General features: G+C 49.6%; 1 protein-coding gene across 1 annotated transcript in view; it reads left to right on the plus strand.

The window, feature by feature from the left end:
• PARL (presenilin associated rhomboid like) overlaps positions 1–20,777 on the plus strand; it is a 30,296-nt gene extending 9,519 nt beyond the window's left edge. Inside the window, exons 4-10 of the mRNA XM_031968011.1 lie at positions 65–113; positions 7,530–7,625; positions 8,702–8,851; positions 13,041–13,111; positions 14,901–15,002; positions 16,384–16,481; positions 20,477–20,777. Coding sequence (XP_031823871.1) covers positions 65–113; positions 7,530–7,625; positions 8,702–8,851; positions 13,041–13,111; positions 14,901–15,002; positions 16,384–16,481; positions 20,477–20,588 — 678 coding nt within the window. The 3' untranslated portion in view covers positions 20,589–20,777. The remainder of the gene's footprint in view (positions 1–64; positions 114–7,529; positions 7,626–8,701; positions 8,852–13,040; positions 13,112–14,900; positions 15,003–16,383; positions 16,482–20,476) is intronic.
• The last annotated feature ends 569 nt before the right edge of the window (positions 20,778–21,346 follow it).

Below are 21,346 nucleotides of genomic sequence, written 5' to 3' on the forward strand. Positions count from 1 at the left end.
GGGTTTCCATTTTCATTTGTTTGTGCCATGGGGAGGTAATACATGGTTTCCATTGTTGTTTTAGGTTAACAAGTGGTGGAATACCCTATCTGATGGCCAGCGAACTGTGACAGGTTTGTGTTAGCTTACAAGTTTTAGGCATTCAAAAGAAGAGAAATAAGACCAACAGGTACAGTATGTCACAGTCGATGGCTTTTGTACCATGTTTGTCTATTGTTTATAAGACGATCTCTGTACCTACAGGTTCATTTAATTCTTTTATTAAAAAAAGTGGGTGGCACCCGGAGGGTGTGCACGTGGCTCGGGCGATCCCTCACATGGGATCGCCATTGGGTTTGGTGTTCTTCAGACAAGTCACGGGCCTGGGGCCTCATTTTCTGTCTGATAAACCGGGCATTAACATTTGTTGCTTCCCTCATTAATGGGTCACTGGGTAGCACTCTGATCATTTTATTCCTGCTACTTTATATGTGAAAAGTTGAAGATGAACCCAAAAATCAGCCTCTGAAGATTTTGTGCAACAAAATCTCAAATCTGTAGGACCAGTGAGCTTTTTGAGCGTTCCAAAGCATTTAACACTTGATTGTCTGCTGTTTTTGAACTCTCCTCGCTGGTAACACGAGGTTTTTCTCTTGAATTCAGGATGTTCTCCAGGACTCGGCTCTTAGCCTGGCAGGCCATGGAACCTTGTTCTTTTTCCTGGGAGATGAAGCTTCCTCAATTCTTCCTTTGGGCTGGTATTCCCTGTTTTTCATGTCTCTGGCCCCACAACACCAGTGATAGCACATTACATTATCCAAGACGTTCTTGGCTCTTGTCACTTCTTGTCGATCCACGTTTGCCATGTGGTTAGGTCATCAGCCTTTCGTTCCATCATTTCTGTATGGCCTACTCTGGCTGATTTCTTCTGTTCCTGTTTTCTTTTTTTTTCCTTATGAAAGAAGAACTTCTGAATCCTCTGAAGGACAGCCCCATAAAACTAGGCTACTTTGGTCCTGCTTCTCTTTGGAGAGGTGCCATTCTCAGAGGGCACTTCTCATGTATTTCATTCAGTGCCCAGTGCATATAGCTGCAGCTAAATTGAATTCTCCTACAGAGAAAAATAGTGATGCAAGAGGTTTCAGCCTTAATTCATTCTAGTTCATCAGCTTCAGGTCTTTGTATGCTCGTGTTTTCTCATCTGCTTTATTTCTCTGCCTCCATGAGAAGGAAGTGCCATTTTGGAGGTGTTCCATCAGGGCCTTCAAGGAACATGCTTTATAGAAACTGTTCTGGATTTTAGTAAAACCCTTGTATGAAACGACTTTGGGTGCTTGGAGTCTGGGCACGATGGCATGAAATGTGCTTTGTAGATCCCTAATGATTCGGAATTGTTAGGTCCCTCTAAAAACGCTCAAAGAAAACCTTTGGTGGAAAGCCTACAAATTACTCCATTGAGCAGTGAGTCTGTTTTGCACTCTGGAGTGCCTTCAGTTGCTTGTCACCCGGGATGTTATGAATCCCTGCCAGCAGAAAACACTGTTCAGCTCTTACATCGCTTGTTTTAACACAGATGAAAAGGGAAATTATTCTGAGCTCATCAGCAGGGTTTGGATTTGTGGTATTACATGTGGGGATCCGTATTGTTTCCCCGCTTCCCCTGAGCAGCTGCTCTTGCATGGGTCATTGCACATAACAAGCACCTGATAAACATTTATTGAATTAATGATTGTCCTGTGGAAGAAAACAAATTGAAGACCTTGTTATTTGTTTTTTGTTGTTTTTTTTTTCTGTAGATAACTCAAGATACATAGACCAGTGGCAAATTTGAAACTATTAGTCATCTGAAGTCTTATCTCTATGGGCACACATGGGATTCATTTATGTGCTCTTCTTGCCTGTTGCCGAGGTATCAAAATCCTGCCCTGTGTAACTTTCTCACATGACTAGGCACTGAGCCTCCATGATCTGGGCTTTGACTATTTGTCCAGGATTTCCCCACAAATCCTTGTTGGCAGCCGGAACAGGCCACTTGCTCCTTTATCGGCACACCTTATGCAGGTCATTGGTTTGGCCTGCAAGTCCCCTTTTGTTCCAGCTCTCCCAAAGTGTTCCGCAAGCAGCAGAGTAGGGTAGTTTCAGTCCTGTGATTGAATTCTCAGTATCTGGGCCCAAATTCTAGCTCCTAGGTTTTCTGATTTGTAGGATCCTTCCAGTTCAGTTTCTTCATGGTAAAATGAGGGAATTGGATTAAATGATTTCCAGTGTCTTTCCCAGCTCAAAATTGATGCTCTGTGATCCCTTCTTCATGTGCTTCTTTGGCATGAATAATAACTTCCAACTTGAAACTCCAATAGCATTTTTGTTCACATCTCATTTTAACCCTTCTGCATTTTAGTGCAATTAATTGTGTATGTATCATGTTACTGGTTCATGAGCAAGGACTACTGTTCATTTTGGTATTCTCTGTGGCACGTGATAGTATATTGCATCCAATCAGTGCCCAATTCAATCTGACAGATTCAATCAATTCTGGACTCCAGGACAAAAGAAAAGAATGTCAGTTAAATTAAAAGCATTTTGGAAAATGTGGCTCAGATCTGAGAAAAAAGAGGTGAAAGGTTTGCAGATTATTCTTCATACCCGTATCTCTTCAGCACTTTCTGTCAGAAGAGAATTAGATTTGGCCAGCACCAATACCAAGGAACCAAAGAACATCAGTGTTTTAAAAAAGAAAGCGATTCTGCCTTAGCACATAGGTGTTTGGTTACTCATGGGGGAGTCTCTTGTGAGCCAGCCCTTCCTGTGTACAACCACACTGTGAATTAGAGCAAAAGCCAAAATCATCCCCAGTCTAGAAGAAAGGATAAAGATGAAAAGGGACCAGATGGGTCCAAGACCTCAAGTGGACCAGTCGTTCAAGGGAGCCCTTGGCAAGAGCAGAAGTGGAAGAGAGCATTGATTCAATCCTAATATCAATTTAGAGGCAATGAAGTGGTATCCACAGCCCGAAAGCCAAAAGTACTTAGAAGCCTCTGGAGGCTTCTAGTGTTTGCTTTCCTTGCCAGGTGGAGACAAGTAGCAGTTGTGACTAAAGCAGCTTTAGAATATAAATTCATTGGTAAAACTCTGGAGAAGAAGGCAAGACTCCAGTATCACCTCTGAGCTATCATCCATGGCTTCATCAATGGAGATGCTCCTCCCACTGGTGGGTGCTTCATAAAACAGTTGAGAGCACTTTAGAAGGCAAGTTAATGGAAGTTGGATGTGCGATTCAGCTAAGCCAGAAGGTTCCATCGATGGAGCACAAGGAAATAGAACAGATGGGTTGTTTTTTCAGTGATGGTCCTACACCTCTGGTCCCACTGGGCAGCACAGAGAAGTAAAAAGGACTCTGAAGAAATGACATTGAGAAAAACTGTAGGATCTCGCCAACTATTCTAAAGAAATCAATGCAGAAGTGATTCAGTTTGGAAGAATGATTTTACAAGTGATCTCAGGGAAGGGAAAAAGGCATAAGAATAAAGGAACCATTCCAGTTGAAAATGTTACTCTGAAAAGGCAATCAAAATCACTAACTATGAAACTATGTGCTTCTTGATTTTTATGAAATCCTTGAATGATCTACACAAATCAAGGACAATCTTGAATATAGAGGACGACTCTGCTTCCTTTCCCAAATGATTTTCTGTAACAAACTACATTATTTGCAGTCTCAGAGCTGACAAAATCAAGACCCCATTGTGTCTTGTTTGGTTATTACTGGAAGAGAAAAAAACATGCGTTTGACTAGAAGCACAGCCTTAAAAGCTCTTCTCCAACAGGGCATCTTTCATGTACACGTTAAGTTTATAAACAGTTCCTTGCTAAGTACAACTACAGAGGTAATTCTATTCAATGATCTCTCAGATTTTTAACATCAAAGAAAGGATACATCAGAAAGACGCGTGCTTGCCAAAGGGGTTTGACATTGTCAGGGTTCCCCTTATCTTCTGCACCATCTCAGGAGAAGAAGGATTCTCTACAGATGGTGAGGCACCCAATGCTCCAATTTGCCTGGGAGTTTGTGTTGCAGGCATCAAGCTTTAAGATGATGCTGAGCTTCCTCCGTGTGATCCGTGAATCTATGAGAGAGATAAGTTTAATGATCCATACAGACAGGGGCTACGGGGATGAAAGCTATCAGTTGTCCAAATTAGAATTAGTATGTGAATATATGTGTTTGAGGTGGTGCAACATGAATAAATGGATGGGCCCAGAATAAAGGGAAGAAAATTGGGAAATTACAGAGCACCTTCATTGATCCCTTGCCACTTCCTGGCATAAGAAGCCTTCTTCACAAATATAAGCATTCCTCAGAGGTGCTATTGAATTGAAAACCTTAGTACATTTACCTACAGAGAAGCAAACTTGGGGGATGAAGCAGAAAGCAACAGAAAGATGAGGTAAGCTCCCTTGTGCTGCCACATCTTCCGGGAATGATTTACATGTAACAATCTGTAAGGAATGCCATCAAGAAACTAGCTGTTTGGGATACATGGTGAGCTGTATTCATGCGAAGGCGAGAGCTGAATTCCTGCTATAATAATGTGTAAAAGACCTGGAGCTGGGGTCTTAATGTGGGGGCCACCCACTTGTTTTTATATTGATAACTACTTCAGTGCAACTGGCTTTTTTGTAGTCCTATTTTATGCATTTAAAACCATGATTATGAGAAAGGGGTCTAGCCATGGGCTTCAGCAGACTGACCCTCAAAGGGACCCGACACAAAGAAGGTGGGGAGCCCTTACCGTGGAGAAAGGCAGCTCAGTGCAGTGGGTAGAGCATCTTTTGTATAGAAATTCTAGGAGAGAACATGGACAAGAACCCGCCAGGTCAAGAAGACAAACAGGGGCCATCATCTTCACCGAGAGAGGAAATTGTCTACATGGATGAGATCAGAGATCCATCAAAATGTGACTGTGATGATCCTGTCAGCTTTTCTTGGATGCTTTGTCCCTCTTGATTCACTGACTTTGCCAGTTAGTAAAACCTCCACCTCCTGCTTTTTGTAGTTAAACTCATCAAAAAGGCTTGTTCCTCCCTTCTTAAGCCATCATTGTCTGGCTTCTTCCAACCTCACTGTCCCACGGAGAGGGCTCTCTCCAGAGTCTCCCGTAATCTCTTGGTTGCCAGGTCTCGTGGCCTCTTCATCTGAAGCGGGTTCAGGAGAGTTCTTTTCGTTGCTTCTGTGGGAGGGAATTAGTAGAAAGGCAAGGCAGGAATTTGGCAGTTGCTCTGATGTAAACAGAGAGAACCACAGCGTTCTGGGTAATGGAGACTGCCTGACCTGCCACCTTACTGACCTTGTGACCTGGGCCAATAGCCTACCCAGCCTAGGGGGCCGAGAGGCCTCCCACGACAGCCCAGCTTTTGTTCCTCTTCCTGGGACCAGACTTTTCTGTCCCCGGGTGCAGTCTGTCTCCTTGCTGTGAGGGGCCCCTCTGTGGTCTGTGGCTCCTTGGACCTGCTGCTGGTCTTGCAGGCTGTTCTCCATCAGCTGTCTGACACTAACTCTAAGGCCCTCCTGCCTTTTTTTAACCCTAATTTTGGACCTCCTTTTAAACAGCCTGTGCTTCCATTGCCAGAGGCTCATCATTCGGCTTGTCCTCCAGCAATACCTGTGTGGTCATGTTCCCTAGCTGGCCTTTAAAGTCTGTCTTACTGTTTATCACCCCTACTGGGTGCCTTATGCCCCGGACATCTGGTGCGCTGAACCTTGCCTCTGCCTTCCCTGAGCCATTACTTTTGGCTGGGTCTGTGAGGATTCTTAATTAGATTTGCCGGCCTCTCGGCAGAGCTGCCCTTGATCCTGTGCTCCGTCTCTGACTGGGAATCGTCCATTGTTTTTAGAACCGAATGTTGGAGGGGGGACTCCAGGGATCGTCACCTTAACCTACTCGTCACCCCCCCCCCCCCCCCCCAGGCGAGCTCCTCAATGGGCCCCTTTAATCGGGCTTCCCAAGCACTGCCGGGGGCTTTGTTTCAGTTTGATTTTTAGACTGTTCTTTGGGAGTCCATTCTGTTGTCTTTTCCTAGGAGAGTATTGCCCGGAAAGGCTGCAGATTGTGGCCTTTCTGACCTTAAAGCTGGAGGTCTTCCCATACTAGGACTACTTCCCATACAAGTAGGTGAGAGATGCTGTTCTGAGGCTTCATGGGAATAAGTCATCCAGACTGAGTCCGAGGGTCCAAACAGCTCGCGAGAAGCTCAGCTCGCTTCCTTCCAGTGGACGTCAGGGAAAGAATCTGAGTCTGAACCTCTCGCTTCACAATCGAGCTCTCCCGCCTTAAGGATGGGTTTATTTTTCAGACATTACCTGAGACGTGGCTTGCCCCCTTTCACCATTTTATTTTTAGCCGTCATCATTGGGTCACATTACTTATCATAAGGGAACATGGTCGCCTGCTTAGATGGGCCGCTCTTTTCCGCTCAGCCTGTGAAGGGAAAGCCTTTCCTGGAGAGAGGCAGGGAGGTCACCGCTGGCATCAGCCTCGTGTCTCTAACATGGAGACCACAGTGGGTGCCTCTTTGTGAGAGGAGGAGTCCATGGTCACTGTGGCCCCGCAGTGAGCACTGTTAGGGTAATGAATCCGAGTGTAAACCTGCCAGGTTTACCTTAAGTATTTGCTTTTAAACATCCTCCTGATTGTTGACCATATTCTGAGTCTGGAGGCTCTTAGGAGCCATCTTTGTACAGTTAGAGTTAAGCGTGAGCTCTTGACAGAAAGACAGAAGATCCGAGCACTGCCCCCCACGGACTGAGGGTCACTGTTGATCACTCTGAGACGCACTCGCCATTTCAGAGTTCTTTGGATTACAGGCGTTTAAACAATCCCAAGTGTCGAGCTGCTTTTCATTTGCCTTCACATGGGTTTCTGGGGTTGGGGGAGAGGGGAGCGGGGATGGAAAGGGCATTGCCAGCACTTAGTCACCTTTTGGGAATCCTTTAAAAATCTGTTCCTTCCTAACTTTCCCAAAGAGCCCATTTGCTTTGTTGGGGCAGTGGGTATCCTCACTTTTATTTGGTAAAATGTTTGCCTTGGCCAAAAAAAAAAAAAGAATGGGTGGGGTCCCTCCCATCAGAACTATGATGCTGGTACTTTAGTATGAAATTGCATTTTATTGCATGAAAATGGATTGTATGAAATCTGGCCTTCCGAGATGAGACCTTTACTGGGAACATTCCCAGCCAGTGTCATGGAGAATCTGAGTTTATTGGTAGCTGTCCTTCCTTGGGTCGGGCTTCCTGACTGTACGGGTTCTTCCTCTGCTCTTGTAAATGGGACGGCTTTATTGTGAATTGGAGCCCTGGACTTCTGTCCAGGGGGCCACATTGGACTGTGCGGGGGCCCTTTGACTCGTCTCTCCGGGGTCTTCTGCTGCTTGGGGCTCTACCCCTTCCCTCTGCCATCAATGTAGAAGCTCCCCAGAAGAGTCGATCACAGCTGTAGTCCCCCACCAGATGTTTGTGTTAACTACTTGAATTTCACTTCTTCCTATGTTTGCAGGAATCATAGCGGCCAATGTCTTTGTTTTCTGTTTATGGCGAGTCCCTTCCCTCCAGAGGTCAATGATCAAGTACTTCACGTCCAACCCTGCCTCCAGTAAGTCTCACTCTGCTTGTGGTGGGGGCGGGGAGAAGGCCGCAGGTATGGAAAAGGTCTGTTGATTCACAGGTGTGGCCGTCCTGTCAGAGACTGTCACCTGAGCGGCCTTCCTTCTTTAAAATGGACAAGTGAAGGACCTCTCCCAGTGCCCCCCTCCCCCGCCAAGACTGCCGGGGGCAGAGCTGCTGGGGGAGGGTCTTCATGAGCCCCTGCTAGGCCGGGCGACTGACAACCCCCATAGGAACCTTTATCAGGATAATGCTGAGAGCTCCCTGGGAGCGCCTCACTCCCCTGGGAGGAGATGTCCGCAAGAGGCCTTCACTCATGTCTCCTTAGCTCTGAGCAAAGTCTCTTGGCTCTTGGCTCCTTAGAATGGTGTATTCTCTGGGAACACCTTGTTGTGTGCATCGTGTTGCTTCCTGAAGCACCCCGATGATACAGCAGCTTAGTCTGTCCTGGGGCCAGCAAAGTACAGGGCACATGCAGGCACCTCGCAGCCCATGGGGATGGCTGAATTGGAGGCTTTAGCCCGGCGTCTCCATAGTGTTTGAGCTGCAGCGTGGGACTAGGGCAAATATCGGCCACTAGCCGCACTCCCAGGAAGCAGGGCGGGGGCCCACGTGTCTCAGGGGTATGAGGAAGGGGTGAGATAGTAGCCAGGCAGGCCGAGAGGTGGGGGTGGGGGGGCAAGACAGCAGCCAGGCAGGCCGAGGAGGGGCTTGTTTCTAATACTCCCTGCCCTTAGTTTTTCCCTGAGCTTCTTCGCTATTGGTAAGAGAATCTCACTCCTTCTTTCTGGAAAATGGGCCCTGACAACATGGCTATTTCTGTGGCTTTGTTCTCACCTGCTTCATGATAATAACAATTGAAGTCTCTCACTCTGGTGGAGTTGGCCCAAGGACACCCGCCCGGGCTAACTCATTAGAAGCACCCCGGGTCTAGCAGCAATCATCCTGTGTGCCCAGATCTAGCAAGGTCATCCTGTGTGCCCACGCCCTGGGTCAGCAGGATCATCCTGAGTGCCCATGCCCTTGTGACCCCACTATTGACTCTGGCTCTCTTTCTTCTTGCAGAAGCCCTCTGCACCCCCATGCTGCTCTCCACCTTCAGCCACTTCTCCTTGTTACACATGATGGCCAACATGTACGTTCTGTGGAGTTTCTCCACCAGCATCGTCAGCATCCTTGGGAAAGAGCAGTTCGTGGCCGTCTACTTGTCTGCAGGTAATGACCCCAAATGCCCCTGAATTACATGCTGTACTTGGTGGGCTGGTGGGAGAGAGGGACCACGGCGGCTGGCCCCTGGTGCTTTCTCAAGGGCCTGTCCCAGCAGGCGCGTGACCAGGGGTGCCAAGTTCAGCTTAAGGAGGAGCCAAATTTTCTTGGAGCCTGAGGTTTCTGTCTGACTGATCCCATGCAGTAGAGCAGGGGTTTAGGAGGGTCAGGTCTGTCCAGCCCCTTGTTCAGCTTTAGCAGGAGTTTGTCCCAACTCTGAGGCCTGGGTCTGTTGAAGCTTCTGGCAAGAACACATCTTCCTCCTTCATTTGCCCTGAAAAATCTCCACTGCAGGATCCTGGCTGTAGAGCAAGAAGGCCATCAGTGTGACACAAAAGATTGTCCATCATATCCAGCGGACCTCAGGAAAGCACCTCAGGGACCCCTGGGAAGATGCCAGAGTGAGAGGTGTCAGGCCCCCAAAAAAAGAAACCATGTCCAAGAATCTCAGCAGATACGAGGAGCCTACCCAAAATATATCTGATCTAATGGAAACTTGTTGCTTAAAAATAATACAGGAAATCAGCCGGGCTCCCTGCCCTACACCCCAGCCAAGGGCTGGATGGCATAGAATCTCCCTTTGCTTGTCTGCCGCCGTCTCCAGGCCCCTTGTCTCTCAGGAGAACCTGCCTGTGGAGCACTTGGCGGCCACTCAGGAGGCTTCTTGGAGAAATCAGTGAATGAAAGCTCAGGGAAGAATGAGAAGGTCTCAGCCTGGCCATAACACTCCAGACCAGTTGGGAGAATTCTTAAAGAAAAGTCTGAGGGCCTCGAGAAGATTCCCAGGAAGAGAACACGGGAAAGCTTAACAATATACAAAACGTGTATAGAGAGGGGGCGGGAGTGGCCTCTGAGAGCACCATGCCCTTGGCCAGAAGTCTGCCCGCAGAGACGCGGGGCCAGCCGGCTGTGACATTCCCCCAACTGGGATAGAACCGGCCGCACCGCGGCACAGAGGCCAGTCAGAGTGGAGGGACAAACACAAGGCTTTGTGCGGGGGACAGGCCCGAGCGGAGAGCCTCGAGAGCAGCCGGGAAAGGGTCTGACCTCGGCCTCCCAGAAAGGCTCCAGGATGGCGGCCCAAACGACTCAGCCGGTGTCTATCTGGATCCCATTCAAGTCAGAGACCGAAGCAGCGGCCACTCAGTGTCCAGCGCCAGGACTGCAGAGTCCTCCCTGTCAGAGAAGCTGCGTCTCACCGAAGGTTAGGGCAGGAGCAGAAAAGCGGGGCTCAGGGTCCTGCAGAAATGTGCCCCTCGGGGCACCTGCGCTCAGCCCTGAAAGTGAAGGGGTGGCCCCGGCAGAGACTGGGAAGAAGCTGATGGAAGCTCTGGTTTCAGCTTAGGATGGGGAGGGAATGCTGCGGGCAAGGGCGCTAGGGGGCTTAGAGAGTGCCAGCAGTTTTCTGTTGTGTCCTCATGCAATGGGATCTCCTTGAGGTTCTCAAGTGGGACGGGGCCAGAACACATCTGGCTTAGAAAAAGGTAGAAGTTCCCTCCATGGGCACAGAGATCCTGATGAAACCCCCCCAGCACAGATGTATCTGGGAGGAATAATTCATCTCCAGGGCCTCTGTACAGATATTTATCTCGGGCTTGGAAGTGCCTGACACTTAGTTTAAGTGCTTAATAAATGCTTGTTGATTGCAGATAGAACCCCCCCCCCAAAAAAAAAAAAATCTGTCTTTTAGGAAAGTGGATCTGGCAGCAGCATGAAGGAGGTGTTGAGTAAGGAAGAAATTGGAATGGGGGAGAACAATTTAATTGTTCTTTAAATATTTGGTAGAATTCACTTGTGAATCCATCTGGTTCTGGGGATTTTTTTCTTAGGTAGTTGATTAATAGCTTGTTCTATTTCTTTTTCTAAAATGGGACTATTTAAGTAATTTATTTCCTCTTCTGTTAACTTGGGCAATTTATATTTTTGTAAATCTTCATCCATTTCGGTTAGATTGTCAGACTTGCTGCTATACAGTTGGACGAAATAGCTCCTGATTATTGCTTTAATTTCTTTCTCATTGGTAACACTGGTAAGTTCACCCTTTTGATTTTTTATACTGGTGATTTGGGTTTTTTTTCTTTCTGTTTTCCTAATCAAATTAACCAACAGTTTATCTATTTTCTTGGTTTTTTCCTAAAGCCAGTTCTTGGTTTTATTAGTTCAATGGTTTTCTTAGTTTCGGTTTTATTAATCTCTCCTTTGAGTTTCTGAACTTCTACCTTAGTATTTAATTGGGAGTTTTGATTTCTTTTTTTAGCTTTTTTAGTCACCTGCCCAATTCATTGAGTTCCTCTTTATTTTTTCCACGTAGCTTTTTAGAGATATGAAATTCCCCCTAAGAACTGCTTTGGCTGCATCCCATGGGTTGTGGTTTGTTATTGTTGTCTCGTTATTGGATGAAATTATGGATTGTGTCTGTGATTTGTTGTTCGACCCACTCCTGGGAGAGCAGTTTGGATGATGGCATCATAAGTTATGGGTGATGGTTAAGTTCAAAATTGTCGCTGTTGAGGGGAGCGGATTTGGGAGTCAGGGAAGTTGAGCTAAGAGGCTAGAAGTCTGAGAGGGAGCCCCCTTGGCGGAAAGGAAGGCTTTGAGCCAGGGACTTCTCTCAAAAGAGGCGGAAAAATCTCTTTGGAGGGTGATGGAGATGAGGTCTCCAAGTGACAGAAGCAAAGGGAAATGGGGAGGGGGAACAGGCTGTCTCCTCCTTCTCCTCCTGGTCCAGTGCTCCCAGGGCACAAGGGGAGAGGCAAGGCTTCTGTTTCCTCCTCAGGGAGGTTCTTCCGGCATTTTTCCTTCTCCCCCAGACAGACCTCCTTTCTTGACCCTCCCAAGATCTCTCCTGCTTCAAAGTATGATGCGCATCCTTGGGGATGTACGTGTACTGCGTCCTAGCACCTTGAGAGTGCACCCAGCACAATTCCTGGCACACAGTAGGTGCTTAACAAGTGTTTACAGACTGGCACGGCGGGCACTTAGCAGACGCGGCGTGCCCTTGGAGAGAAACCACAAGCCCAGATCCCCCAAAGCTACAGACTGTTCCTTGTGCTGTTGTGACCCTGCAGAGTGGGATCCCAGGGGCCTCCCCGGGACCTGAGCGGGGAGTGCCCTGAAGACCAGTCACGGCAGCAAAAATAAATGACAAATGTTCGGTGAACTGAACCACTCATGTCTCCTGCTCGGAGGATCAGGAACAAGTTGTGGTCCATGAATGTGCCTGACTCTTGTTGTCCCATTCAAATGAGAACTTAAGGAAATCCTCAGAGCTCCAGGGTCATGTCAAGGGAAGAAAACAGTGTAAGCAGTTCAGCCGTGGCCTGGCCTGCTCCTCACTGAATCCTTCCTTCCTTGGCGTGTCCACACCTTCTCCTCCTGCAGTCCAGTCCATTTGCTCCATTAAATCCTGCGCAAGAATTGGCCTGGGAGGCCGGACGACTTCCCTCCTCCCCGGAGCACCGCATGGGGGCCCATCTGTTAGTTCTTGCTCATGCTGCATCCCTGGCCTAGCCCTTTGGTCAGCCTGATAAAGCGAATGCAGAGAGAAGGGGAAAAAAATGCCAGAATTAACCCAGAGTGTGATGGCGGCCATCATGGACTTGTTCGGGCTCCAAAACATGGTTCAGATTATTTGCTAAAATTGGAAAATTGGGTTTTTTCTGGCATCTTTAGTGGAAATAGTTAAGTTCATAATAACAGACTGTAAACATGGCTGAGCCGTTCTGCGCAGCAGTGAGCCGAGCTGAAGCCCCTTACAGCAGGGGGTCGGTACCTGGGGCCTTGGGGCACACTTTTCTCTGAGCAGAAGCTGCCTTCCTGGCTCCCCCAGCAGGGCCTTCACAGCTCAGCCTGAGAGAGAGGAGGACAGGTGGCTGGCCAGGAGCCCCCGTGGGCCTTGGCTGCTGTGGCACCTGCCCCCTGCCTGCCCAGGCCTGTCTCCTGGGCCTTGGCTGCCATGGCACCTTCCTCCCCGTCCTCCCTGCTCAAGCAGGCCCCACTTTGAGTCCTCGAGCCCCCGTGAGCCTCAGCTGCCATGGCTCCTGCACCCTGCCCGCCCAGGCCGGTCCTTGGGCTCACCACGCGGGCCCAGGTAGTGGGGCTGGTGATTAGAACGGGGTCTCTCTTTGCTTCCCCCCAGGTGTCATCTCCACCTTCGTCAGCTACGTCAGCAAAGTGGCCACGGGGAGGTTCGGGCCTTCTCTCGGTGCGGTGAGTGGGGCTCTGCAGTCTCGGTGTCTATGGGGGGTCTTCCTGTGGTCCTCCTCCTGTGGTCCTCCTCTTGCCAGCCTCTGTGAGCCACAGCAGGACGGCCCTGACCAAAGGGAGGCAGGGGCAGGGATTCTCTTCTTAGCTTTGGGTCAGATGCTACCTTCACTTCCAAATGCGCGCCTCCTGACCTCTGCTCCCAGAAAGGGTAAATCAGGGCAGAAAGGGGCCAAGTAGGCCAGAGGAGCAAGTATGCCGTGCTCTGCTCCCACAGCCCTCCACCTTCCCTAAGCAGGGGAACCCAGCAGGAAACCAGCTGGTCCTTCTCTCCTCACTCTGCACCAGCTCATCGCCACCTTCCTCCCCTTTCCCCTGTTGACCACGTGATTGTCCCTGTAGCAGCACAGACCAGAATGAGAGCAGGCAGAGAGGTTCCCCCACGGCCAGGGGTCACTTGGAATCACACGTTTCTGCGGGTCTTAGTGGGGACAGACCCCAGTGCGGCCGAGCCGTCAGCGCCACAGGAAGGCCAGGGTCGCCTCGGGGTCTCAGTGTGGCGGGAGCAGACTTTGGGACCACTTGGTTAGAAGCCTGACCGCCAGGTGAGGAAGGGAAAGCGGCCCCTGGTGTTCTAAGCTTCTCGGACACTTAGAGCGTTGGTGGGCCGACCCCATGGCCCCCTGACCGAGCTCCCCAGGGCAGGGCCAGCTGGGAACCTTCTGGGATCCTTCCCCGAGGCTGCCCAGCACAGACAGTGGCCCTCCCTGAGAAGCATCTCGCTAGCGCCTCCTTCCTTACCCTTCAGGTTTAATTGGGGGAAGCTTGGTGGCCCCTTTTTTCAATTAACTTATTTAGTTAAATGTTTTTCCTTCCCTTCCACTCTCTCTCCACTACTGAAAAGGAAAGGAAAGCTCATACCAGAAGGCTTAGTTAGGTGAGACCCTCCCCCGCTGGCCGTGGCCAGAAACCGGAGGCCTCCTTGTGCCCCGTCCCCCACCAGCCTCTTCTGCTCAGTCTGAGCCTCGCGCCCATTGGTTTTCTCCCAGGATCTCAGCTTTGTCCCAGGTTGTCCCAAAGAGGATATGGGACCATCCTTCATGTGAATGAGCCGTAGCCAGCCATCGTTTAGTCCCCCAAAGCTTGGCTGGGCACCCGTATGTGGGCTGCCCATCTCTGGGGACTGAGGGACGGCAGAGGGCAGACTGCATGGCAAGGCTCCCCTTGTGTCCCTGGAGGGGCACCAGCATGACTGCTGGGCCTGACGGGCGTCTGCGGGGGGTGAGGGGGTCCCGCTCTTTGCTCTCACCCTGTGCATGACTTCTCCCTCCAGCAGCCACAGAGACTCACCCCAGCCTCGCGTGGATCTTTAGGAATCACCTTCGTTCTCAGTCCGAGAACTCCCAGGTGGTCACAGGGAGCTGCTTGGCAGGGGTCCTGCCCCTTCTTTGTAACCGAGCAGCAGCAGCCGAGCCTCCCGCACGGGGATGCTGAGGCTCTCGGGGGGGCTTTTCTCCCAGCATCCCTCACTGCCCTGGGAGCTGGGGGTCTGCGAGTAACTTCACAGTCAGGGAGGACAGTGGGTGTCCCTCTGTCAGGCAGCAAGTGCCAGGGGGCACTGCTCAATCCAGGTGCTGCCCTGCACCGTGGGGGGTCCTGCCCTAGTAAGGGACGCACAGGATGGATGAAGGCTCAGTGTTGGGAGGGTCTGGGGCCTCAGGGGGCACCGTGGGGGTTTCTTGCGCCAGCAAGCTGGGCCAGGTCAGTGCTCACCAGCTCCTTTTGCCCTCTCCAGTCAGGAGCCATCATGACTGTCCTGGCAGCAGTTTGCACCAAGATCCCTGAAGGGAAGCTGGCCATCATCTTCCTCCCCATGTTCACCTTCACAGCAGGAAACGTGAGTGCATTTAGGGAGTCAGGGGCACAGCCTCCTTTGGAGTGAGGGGTCACCCTCAGGCCTCCCAAGAGGCCCTCTGCTTTCTCCCCCTCTCTCAATATCAGACACAGTCAGTGAGCATGTGACCAGGCACAAGGCCAGCAGGTCCGCACTTATCATGGGGTACGAGCCTGATCCAGGAAGGAACAAGCATTTCTAGAGCACCTGCTGTATGCCAAGCCCTGTTCCAGGCTCCTTATGATTGTTCCCCCTTGGGAGAGTCACCAAAGCTCTGCGGGGGGAAGGAAGGGCTGCCATGATCTCTATTTTACAGATGAGAAAATGGAGGCAGGTTTGAAAAGGCTTGCCAGGGGTCACCCATGGAGGAAGTGTTCGAGGTTTCAAACTCGGGTCTTCCAGACCCCGGGGTAGGATCCTGAGCAAGGCAAACGATGAGCTTCAGGAGGCTCACCTCTGATGGTAGCAGATCAGTAGGAAGGAACCCAGAGGTCCTGGTCACAAGGACTTCCAGAGGACACTGTATTGGGGTTCAGACAAGGGCACGGGCGAGACGAGCGAAGGCGTCCCTTTTGTCTGGTTTGGGACAGATCCCCAGGGGCCTTGAGATGCCCCAGCGTCCGGCGGCCAGCAAGTCCAAACTCCCTCATTCTTGAGTCCCCAGAGGCCCGGTCATTGGCCGAGAATCTCACCATTGGCAGGAGTCGGGGCAGGAACTGGGCTCAGATTTCCTGAAGAGCTCCCCTGTCCAATGCCGGGGAGGGCACGGTGGCCATTCCCTGCCCAAGGCCTCTCCCTTTAATTCTTTGGCCTGGGGATCTGGGACTGCAGAGAGCCCGCTCCCCAGAGGCTTACCTGCTGAGATACTCCCGTAATGGGAAAGCCCAGGAACCAGCGGTCAGGCCCTGAGGAGCATCAGAGGGTCCTGATGCAGTATCCGCTCCCTTAGTCTGCTTCCATGAGCCTGGAGACAAGGCCCAGTGGGGAGAGCTGCCATAGACAGTGAGCTGATGGCGGGGCTGGGGTTCACAGGAGGCCACACTCAGAGGCAGCTGCATCCTTCCTCAAGGGCCACACTCTCTACCTGAGGTGCCCAAGCTCTGCCCCAGGGCCCCATCTCTCTGCCCAAGAGCCTGCTGCCTGTATGCCTGGGCTTTTTTCCTCTGAACTTTAGTCACAGTCAGTGCCCTCCCAAGTCCATCTGGCTTCCTATTCCTTCCCGCTCTCTCTCCTGACTTCCTGGAGCTTCCCCCAGAGCAGTTGCACTTACTACATGGGCATTATGGAGGCACATTCTGGGTTCGTTGGGCTGTTGCCGTTGGGGCAGAGAAGGGAACAAAAGCCCCCCCAGCGTCTCCTCACGTGCTTCTGTGTTGGATTGTAGGCCCTGAAAGCCATAATTGCAATGGACACGGCCGGGATGATCCTGGGATGGAAGTTTTTTGATCACGCGGCACACCTTGGGGGAGCCCTTTTTGGAATGTAAGTGTGAGTTTTCCTTCTTAAGGGGAACTAAAGTAACATCTTTCTGTCTCCTCCTAAAACAAAGAAAAATAAGTCCCTACGCCATCTGTGTGAGGAAAGCCGTTGGATGTGACCCCCTCCCCTCCTTCCCAGCTCTCTCTGGTTTGCTGTGCTGTGCTCGTACCCATGGTCAGGGGTGGGCTGGACTGCTGCTGTCTGATTAATCCTCCCTCTAATTCCTCCTCAACCTTGGGCAGAGTGGCTTGTTGCCCTTCTGGAAGAAACAGAGAATTATCTGGAGGAAGAGAAGGCTCGGTGGGGTCACATGAACCTAGGAGCACAGGCAGTATTCGGGCCTCAGGGAATGACTTGGGCTTCCCTGTGTTCTGTGAGCTCCTCCGGGGTCCACTTGTCAGGGGTGGGTGGGAGCGGACTGGCACCTGGCTATTAAGAGGGTCCCAAGCTGAGCAGGTGGGAGACAGAGGGGGCAGCCTACGGGGAAACGCCAGGAAGTGATTATGTAGGACCCTGGGCTCTGGTATAGGATGGATCTTGGCAGGCATTTTCTTATGGAGAAATAGGAGGTACGTCTTTCAAAGTCACAGTTTGGAAGTGGGACATCCAAAATCAAACTGAGTTTTATAATTTATTTTATTCTGAATTTTAACACCCCCAAGAAGAGCATTGTGACATATGCAGCAGAATACAAAAAAGAGATTGGGCATGAAACTGCAAGGTTCTTAAAATGTGAATAATGAATTCCACACATTACTTTCAAAACTATCCTGCTTATTTTGTGTTCCCTTCAATTTCCTTCTGGTTTTTTTCTATGCATTTTTAAAAAATGTTTCCGTGGCGTTCTCTGTGTGTGTCTCTCTCTTTCTCTGTCTCTTTCGATCTCTCTGTGTCTTTGTCTCTCATAATATTGCTAACTCCCTTAGAGACATGGTTGATGATTGCTTTGATAAAAGTTCCTAAGTTTTTCCCTGATGTTTGTCTTTATAAAGTCTTTATACTTTCATTTTGACTGATTTTCCAGATTAGTTGTTTTTAATATCAGTTACATTAATTTTTTTAGTCTTCTAATTTTTGTTGTAATATTTCTTGCTGTCTCGTGGAATCATTGATTTCTCTTTGGCCTATTGTAGTTTAAGGAGTTTTACTGAAGAGGAAAAAATCAGGGAGGCTTCCTGGAGGAGCTGGCCTGGGAATTGTTTGTTTGTTTTTTAATAGCTTTTCATTTTCAAAACTGCATAGTTTTCAATTGGAACCTTTTATTCCAAACTCTTCTCTCTCCCTTATTCCTTACCCTCCCTTAGTCAACAAGTAATCCAATATAGGTTAAACATGAGCAACTCTTCTATACACATTTCCACAATTATCAAGCTGCATAAGACAAATCAGATCAAAAAGGGAAAAAAAATAAGAAAGAAAACAAAATGCAAAAAACAAAAAAGATAAAAATACTACATTGGGATCCACACTAAGTTCCCATAGTCCTCTCTCTGGATATAGATGGTTCTCTCCATCACCAGTCCATTGGAACTGGCCTGAATCATCTCATTGTTGAAGAGAGCCACGTCCATCAGAATTAATCTTGTTGTTGCCATGTACAATGATCTCCGGGTTCTACTCACTTCCCTCAACATCAATTCCTGTAAGTCTCCCCAGGCCTCTCTGAAATCATCCTGCTGGTCATTTCTTACAGAACAATAATATTCCATAACATTCGTAGACCATAATTTATTCAGCCATTCCCCAACTGATGGGTAGCTACTCACTTTCCAGTTTCTGGCCACTACAAAGAGGGCTGCCACAAACATTTTTGCACATGTGGCTCCTTTCCCTCCTTTATGATCTCTTTGGGATACAAACTCAGTAGAGGCCCGTGCTGGATCAAAGGGTGTTACACAGTTTTATGGCCCTTTGGGTATAGTTTCAAATTGTTCTCCAGAATGGTTGGATTAGTTTACAACTCCACCAGCAATGTATTAGTGTCCCGGTTTTCCCACACCCCCTTCAACATTTATCATTCTCTTTTTCTGTCATTTTAGCCTATCTGGCTAAGGTATGAGGTGGTACCTCAGTTTTCTTAATTTGCATTTTTCTGATCAATAGTGATTTAGAGCATTTTTTCATATGACTAGAAATGACTTTAATTTCTTTTTCTGAAAATGGTCTGTTCATATCCTTTGACCATTTATCAATTGGAGAATGGTTTGTATTCTTATGTTTGAGTCAGTTCTCCATATATTTTGAAAATAAGGCTTTGATAAAACCCTTGGATGTAATAATTTTCTTCCCAGTTTTCTGCTTCCCTTCTAATCTTGGCTGCATTGGTTTTGTTTGTACAAAACTTTTTAAATTTTCTATAACCAGAATTATCCGTTTTGCAGTTCATATCAATATCCATTCAAGTCACTCACCTGGGAGGGCCCTGGGTAAGGTCACTGAGGCTATTAGCTGCTGAGTGAGAGCTAGTCTGCATTTGTGAAGGAAGTCTCCATGAGAGGAGGCCCTCGTGTCAGTGAAATCAGAGTCTGATTTTATATGTGGGGACACATACCTATATCTCACCCTCACACGCTCACGCTGGGGCTGCTCCATAAATGGCATACTTTGGGGGAAGGCGGCTTCAGTTGCCCTATTATGAACATCCTACCCTACTCTTTTTTATTTTTAAACAAAAGAGTAGCAGTGTGTTGCATGGGAACTGTTTCTTTCCGTAGGAGGTGCTGCCATGACACGGTGCCATTTATAACTTCACCGATTATTGAATAAAAATCCTAGCGCTGGCAGTAATTCACTGTAGGTAAAAGCCTCCCTGACAGTCTCACGGGATGAAGAATAGAGGAAGCTCATGAGAAATGGCTGGAATCAATGCTTAGGAGTCTCCGAAGAGTTTCACATGAACACTTGAGAAGCTCCACCACTTGACAGCCCTCTCCCACACCTCCTTTCTCCCTGATTTCACTGGAACTGGGTTGCCTTTTTTTAACCTGCAAATTTTTAGTCTCAGTGCAGTCTGTAACTCAGAATCCGAAAGGCAGGAGACTTCTCGGTTTCTAAACCCGACTTCGTTGCTATTTCCCAAGTTTCTCCACCTGGTCCCTGAGAAATCTGTCCTTTGTTAACCCCCAAGAAGCTGGGGATGGAGCCCCTGGTTATCTCGGAGCCCCCCAGCCCCATGCAGATGTCACATCCCCATCCCCTCGTGGCTCCATTTAATCTGAAGGGTTCTCCTCATTTGCCCGAGTGCCCTCGGGCACATGACTCATTCAGCGGCTGTGTCTTTATTTGTCTCAGCGCTTATTTCCTAGTTCAAAACTATAATTATGCCGCGACTCAATTTAACCTTTTTAGTCTGATGATTGTGCTGACTGATCAGGCCTTGGGAGGAGCGGGAGGAAGAAGAGGGTACGGGATGGTTATCACCATCAGCATTATTACCTCTCGCAGGCCAGAGGATGCCGTGGGACAATGGTGCCTTTGGCCTGCAGTGAGCAGGTCCTGTTTCCCCATCCATCATTGTTACAAGAGGATCCGGTCCCAAGAGCCATTGGGGAGATAGTTGCTGTTGTTCAAACGCTTTTCAGATTCTAGGCTTTTGCTTGAAGAGCTTAGAAAGCTTCTTCTCTAGCACAGTTCGGCAGACCCACGGGTCAGAACAGAGCTCTCTGGGGAGATGTCTGGTGTCCGTGTCTGGGCTCCTTCAGGGCCGTAGCAACGTTGTGGGGGACAGGCTGTGGTTCCCGCCTCATCTCTGAGAGGTACAGAGGCTCAAGCGGCTTGTGCGGCCCAGCCCAGCCCGGAGCAGGACACAGATCCGTCTCTTCTACCCCTTTGTTCTCGGGGGTGACATTCCGTGCCGGCCTTACCTCCGATGCCCCATGTCGTGATGCGGCTGCCCCTCCAGGGACGCCGATGGCCACTCGAAAGAGATGCCCCGCCCATGGTCTGCATCCCGGGAGTCCTGAGGCTCTGGTCCTGATTTCTCGTTTTCTCTCCCCCAGATGGTATATCACACATGGCCACGAGCTGATATGGAAGAACCGAGAGCCCCTCGTGAAAATCTGGCATGAAATGAGGACTAGTAATCCCAAGAAGGGAGGTGGATCCGGGTAATCCCTTTAGAAGGGCGTCCACCTCAGGGACCCCCGGGAGCCCGCCTGGAAGACACAGACGAGCCGCCCTTGGCGCGGCCCGAAGTCCAGGCCTGGGAGCCCGGACATGTAACGGTATTTCCAGATGTTTGTCTGCAGTAGAAAGTGAGAGAAACTCAGCACAATAAACGTTTCTGTCTTTAGTTTGTAAGCGGAGGATGTTTCTTGAGGGCTGCTGCCATGCTGGTTCTTGCCTAACTCTGGCTGAGTAAGCCGGCCTCGAGCTCTCCAAGGCGCTTTGTGAGCGGCGGTGTGGGCTGCCATTGCTCCCCACTGAACTCGCCCGTTTAAACCCCGGCCTCAGACTCCACAGGAGGCTTCTCTTCCCTTCTTGGGGTTTTATCCAGGGTGGGGGCGGGGGTGGGGACAGTTACCCATCTTTGCTGCTGAGCCAGGTGATTATTCAGGTGTCTTGTAGGGCTTCTTGGGGCCACTTCCTCCTCCTTGATCCCTTGGTGGTTGGTGCCCGAAGACCGCCTCTCTGGCTGAGGTCTGGAAGGACGACCTCAACGATTTTTGCAAAGCAGGAAACGCCGACTGCTGCCCCGCAGTGAGTGGCGTGCACTGAGACTCCTTTCCAGTGTGCTTTTTAATTAGAAATTGTCAGCTAGGTGTGGGAAGGCAGTAGCTTGGATGAATTCACATTTGAACCTGAGCCCAGCTCAGCTGATATTTAAAACTTACCCGTTTGAATCAGGATGCTCCTGCTCCAATTTCAGT

The sequence above is a fragment of the Sarcophilus harrisii genome, chromosome 4, assembly GCF_902635505.1.
Source record: "Sarcophilus harrisii chromosome 4, mSarHar1.11, whole genome shotgun sequence".
Taxonomy (NCBI): domain Eukaryota; kingdom Metazoa; phylum Chordata; class Mammalia; order Dasyuromorphia; family Dasyuridae; genus Sarcophilus; species Sarcophilus harrisii.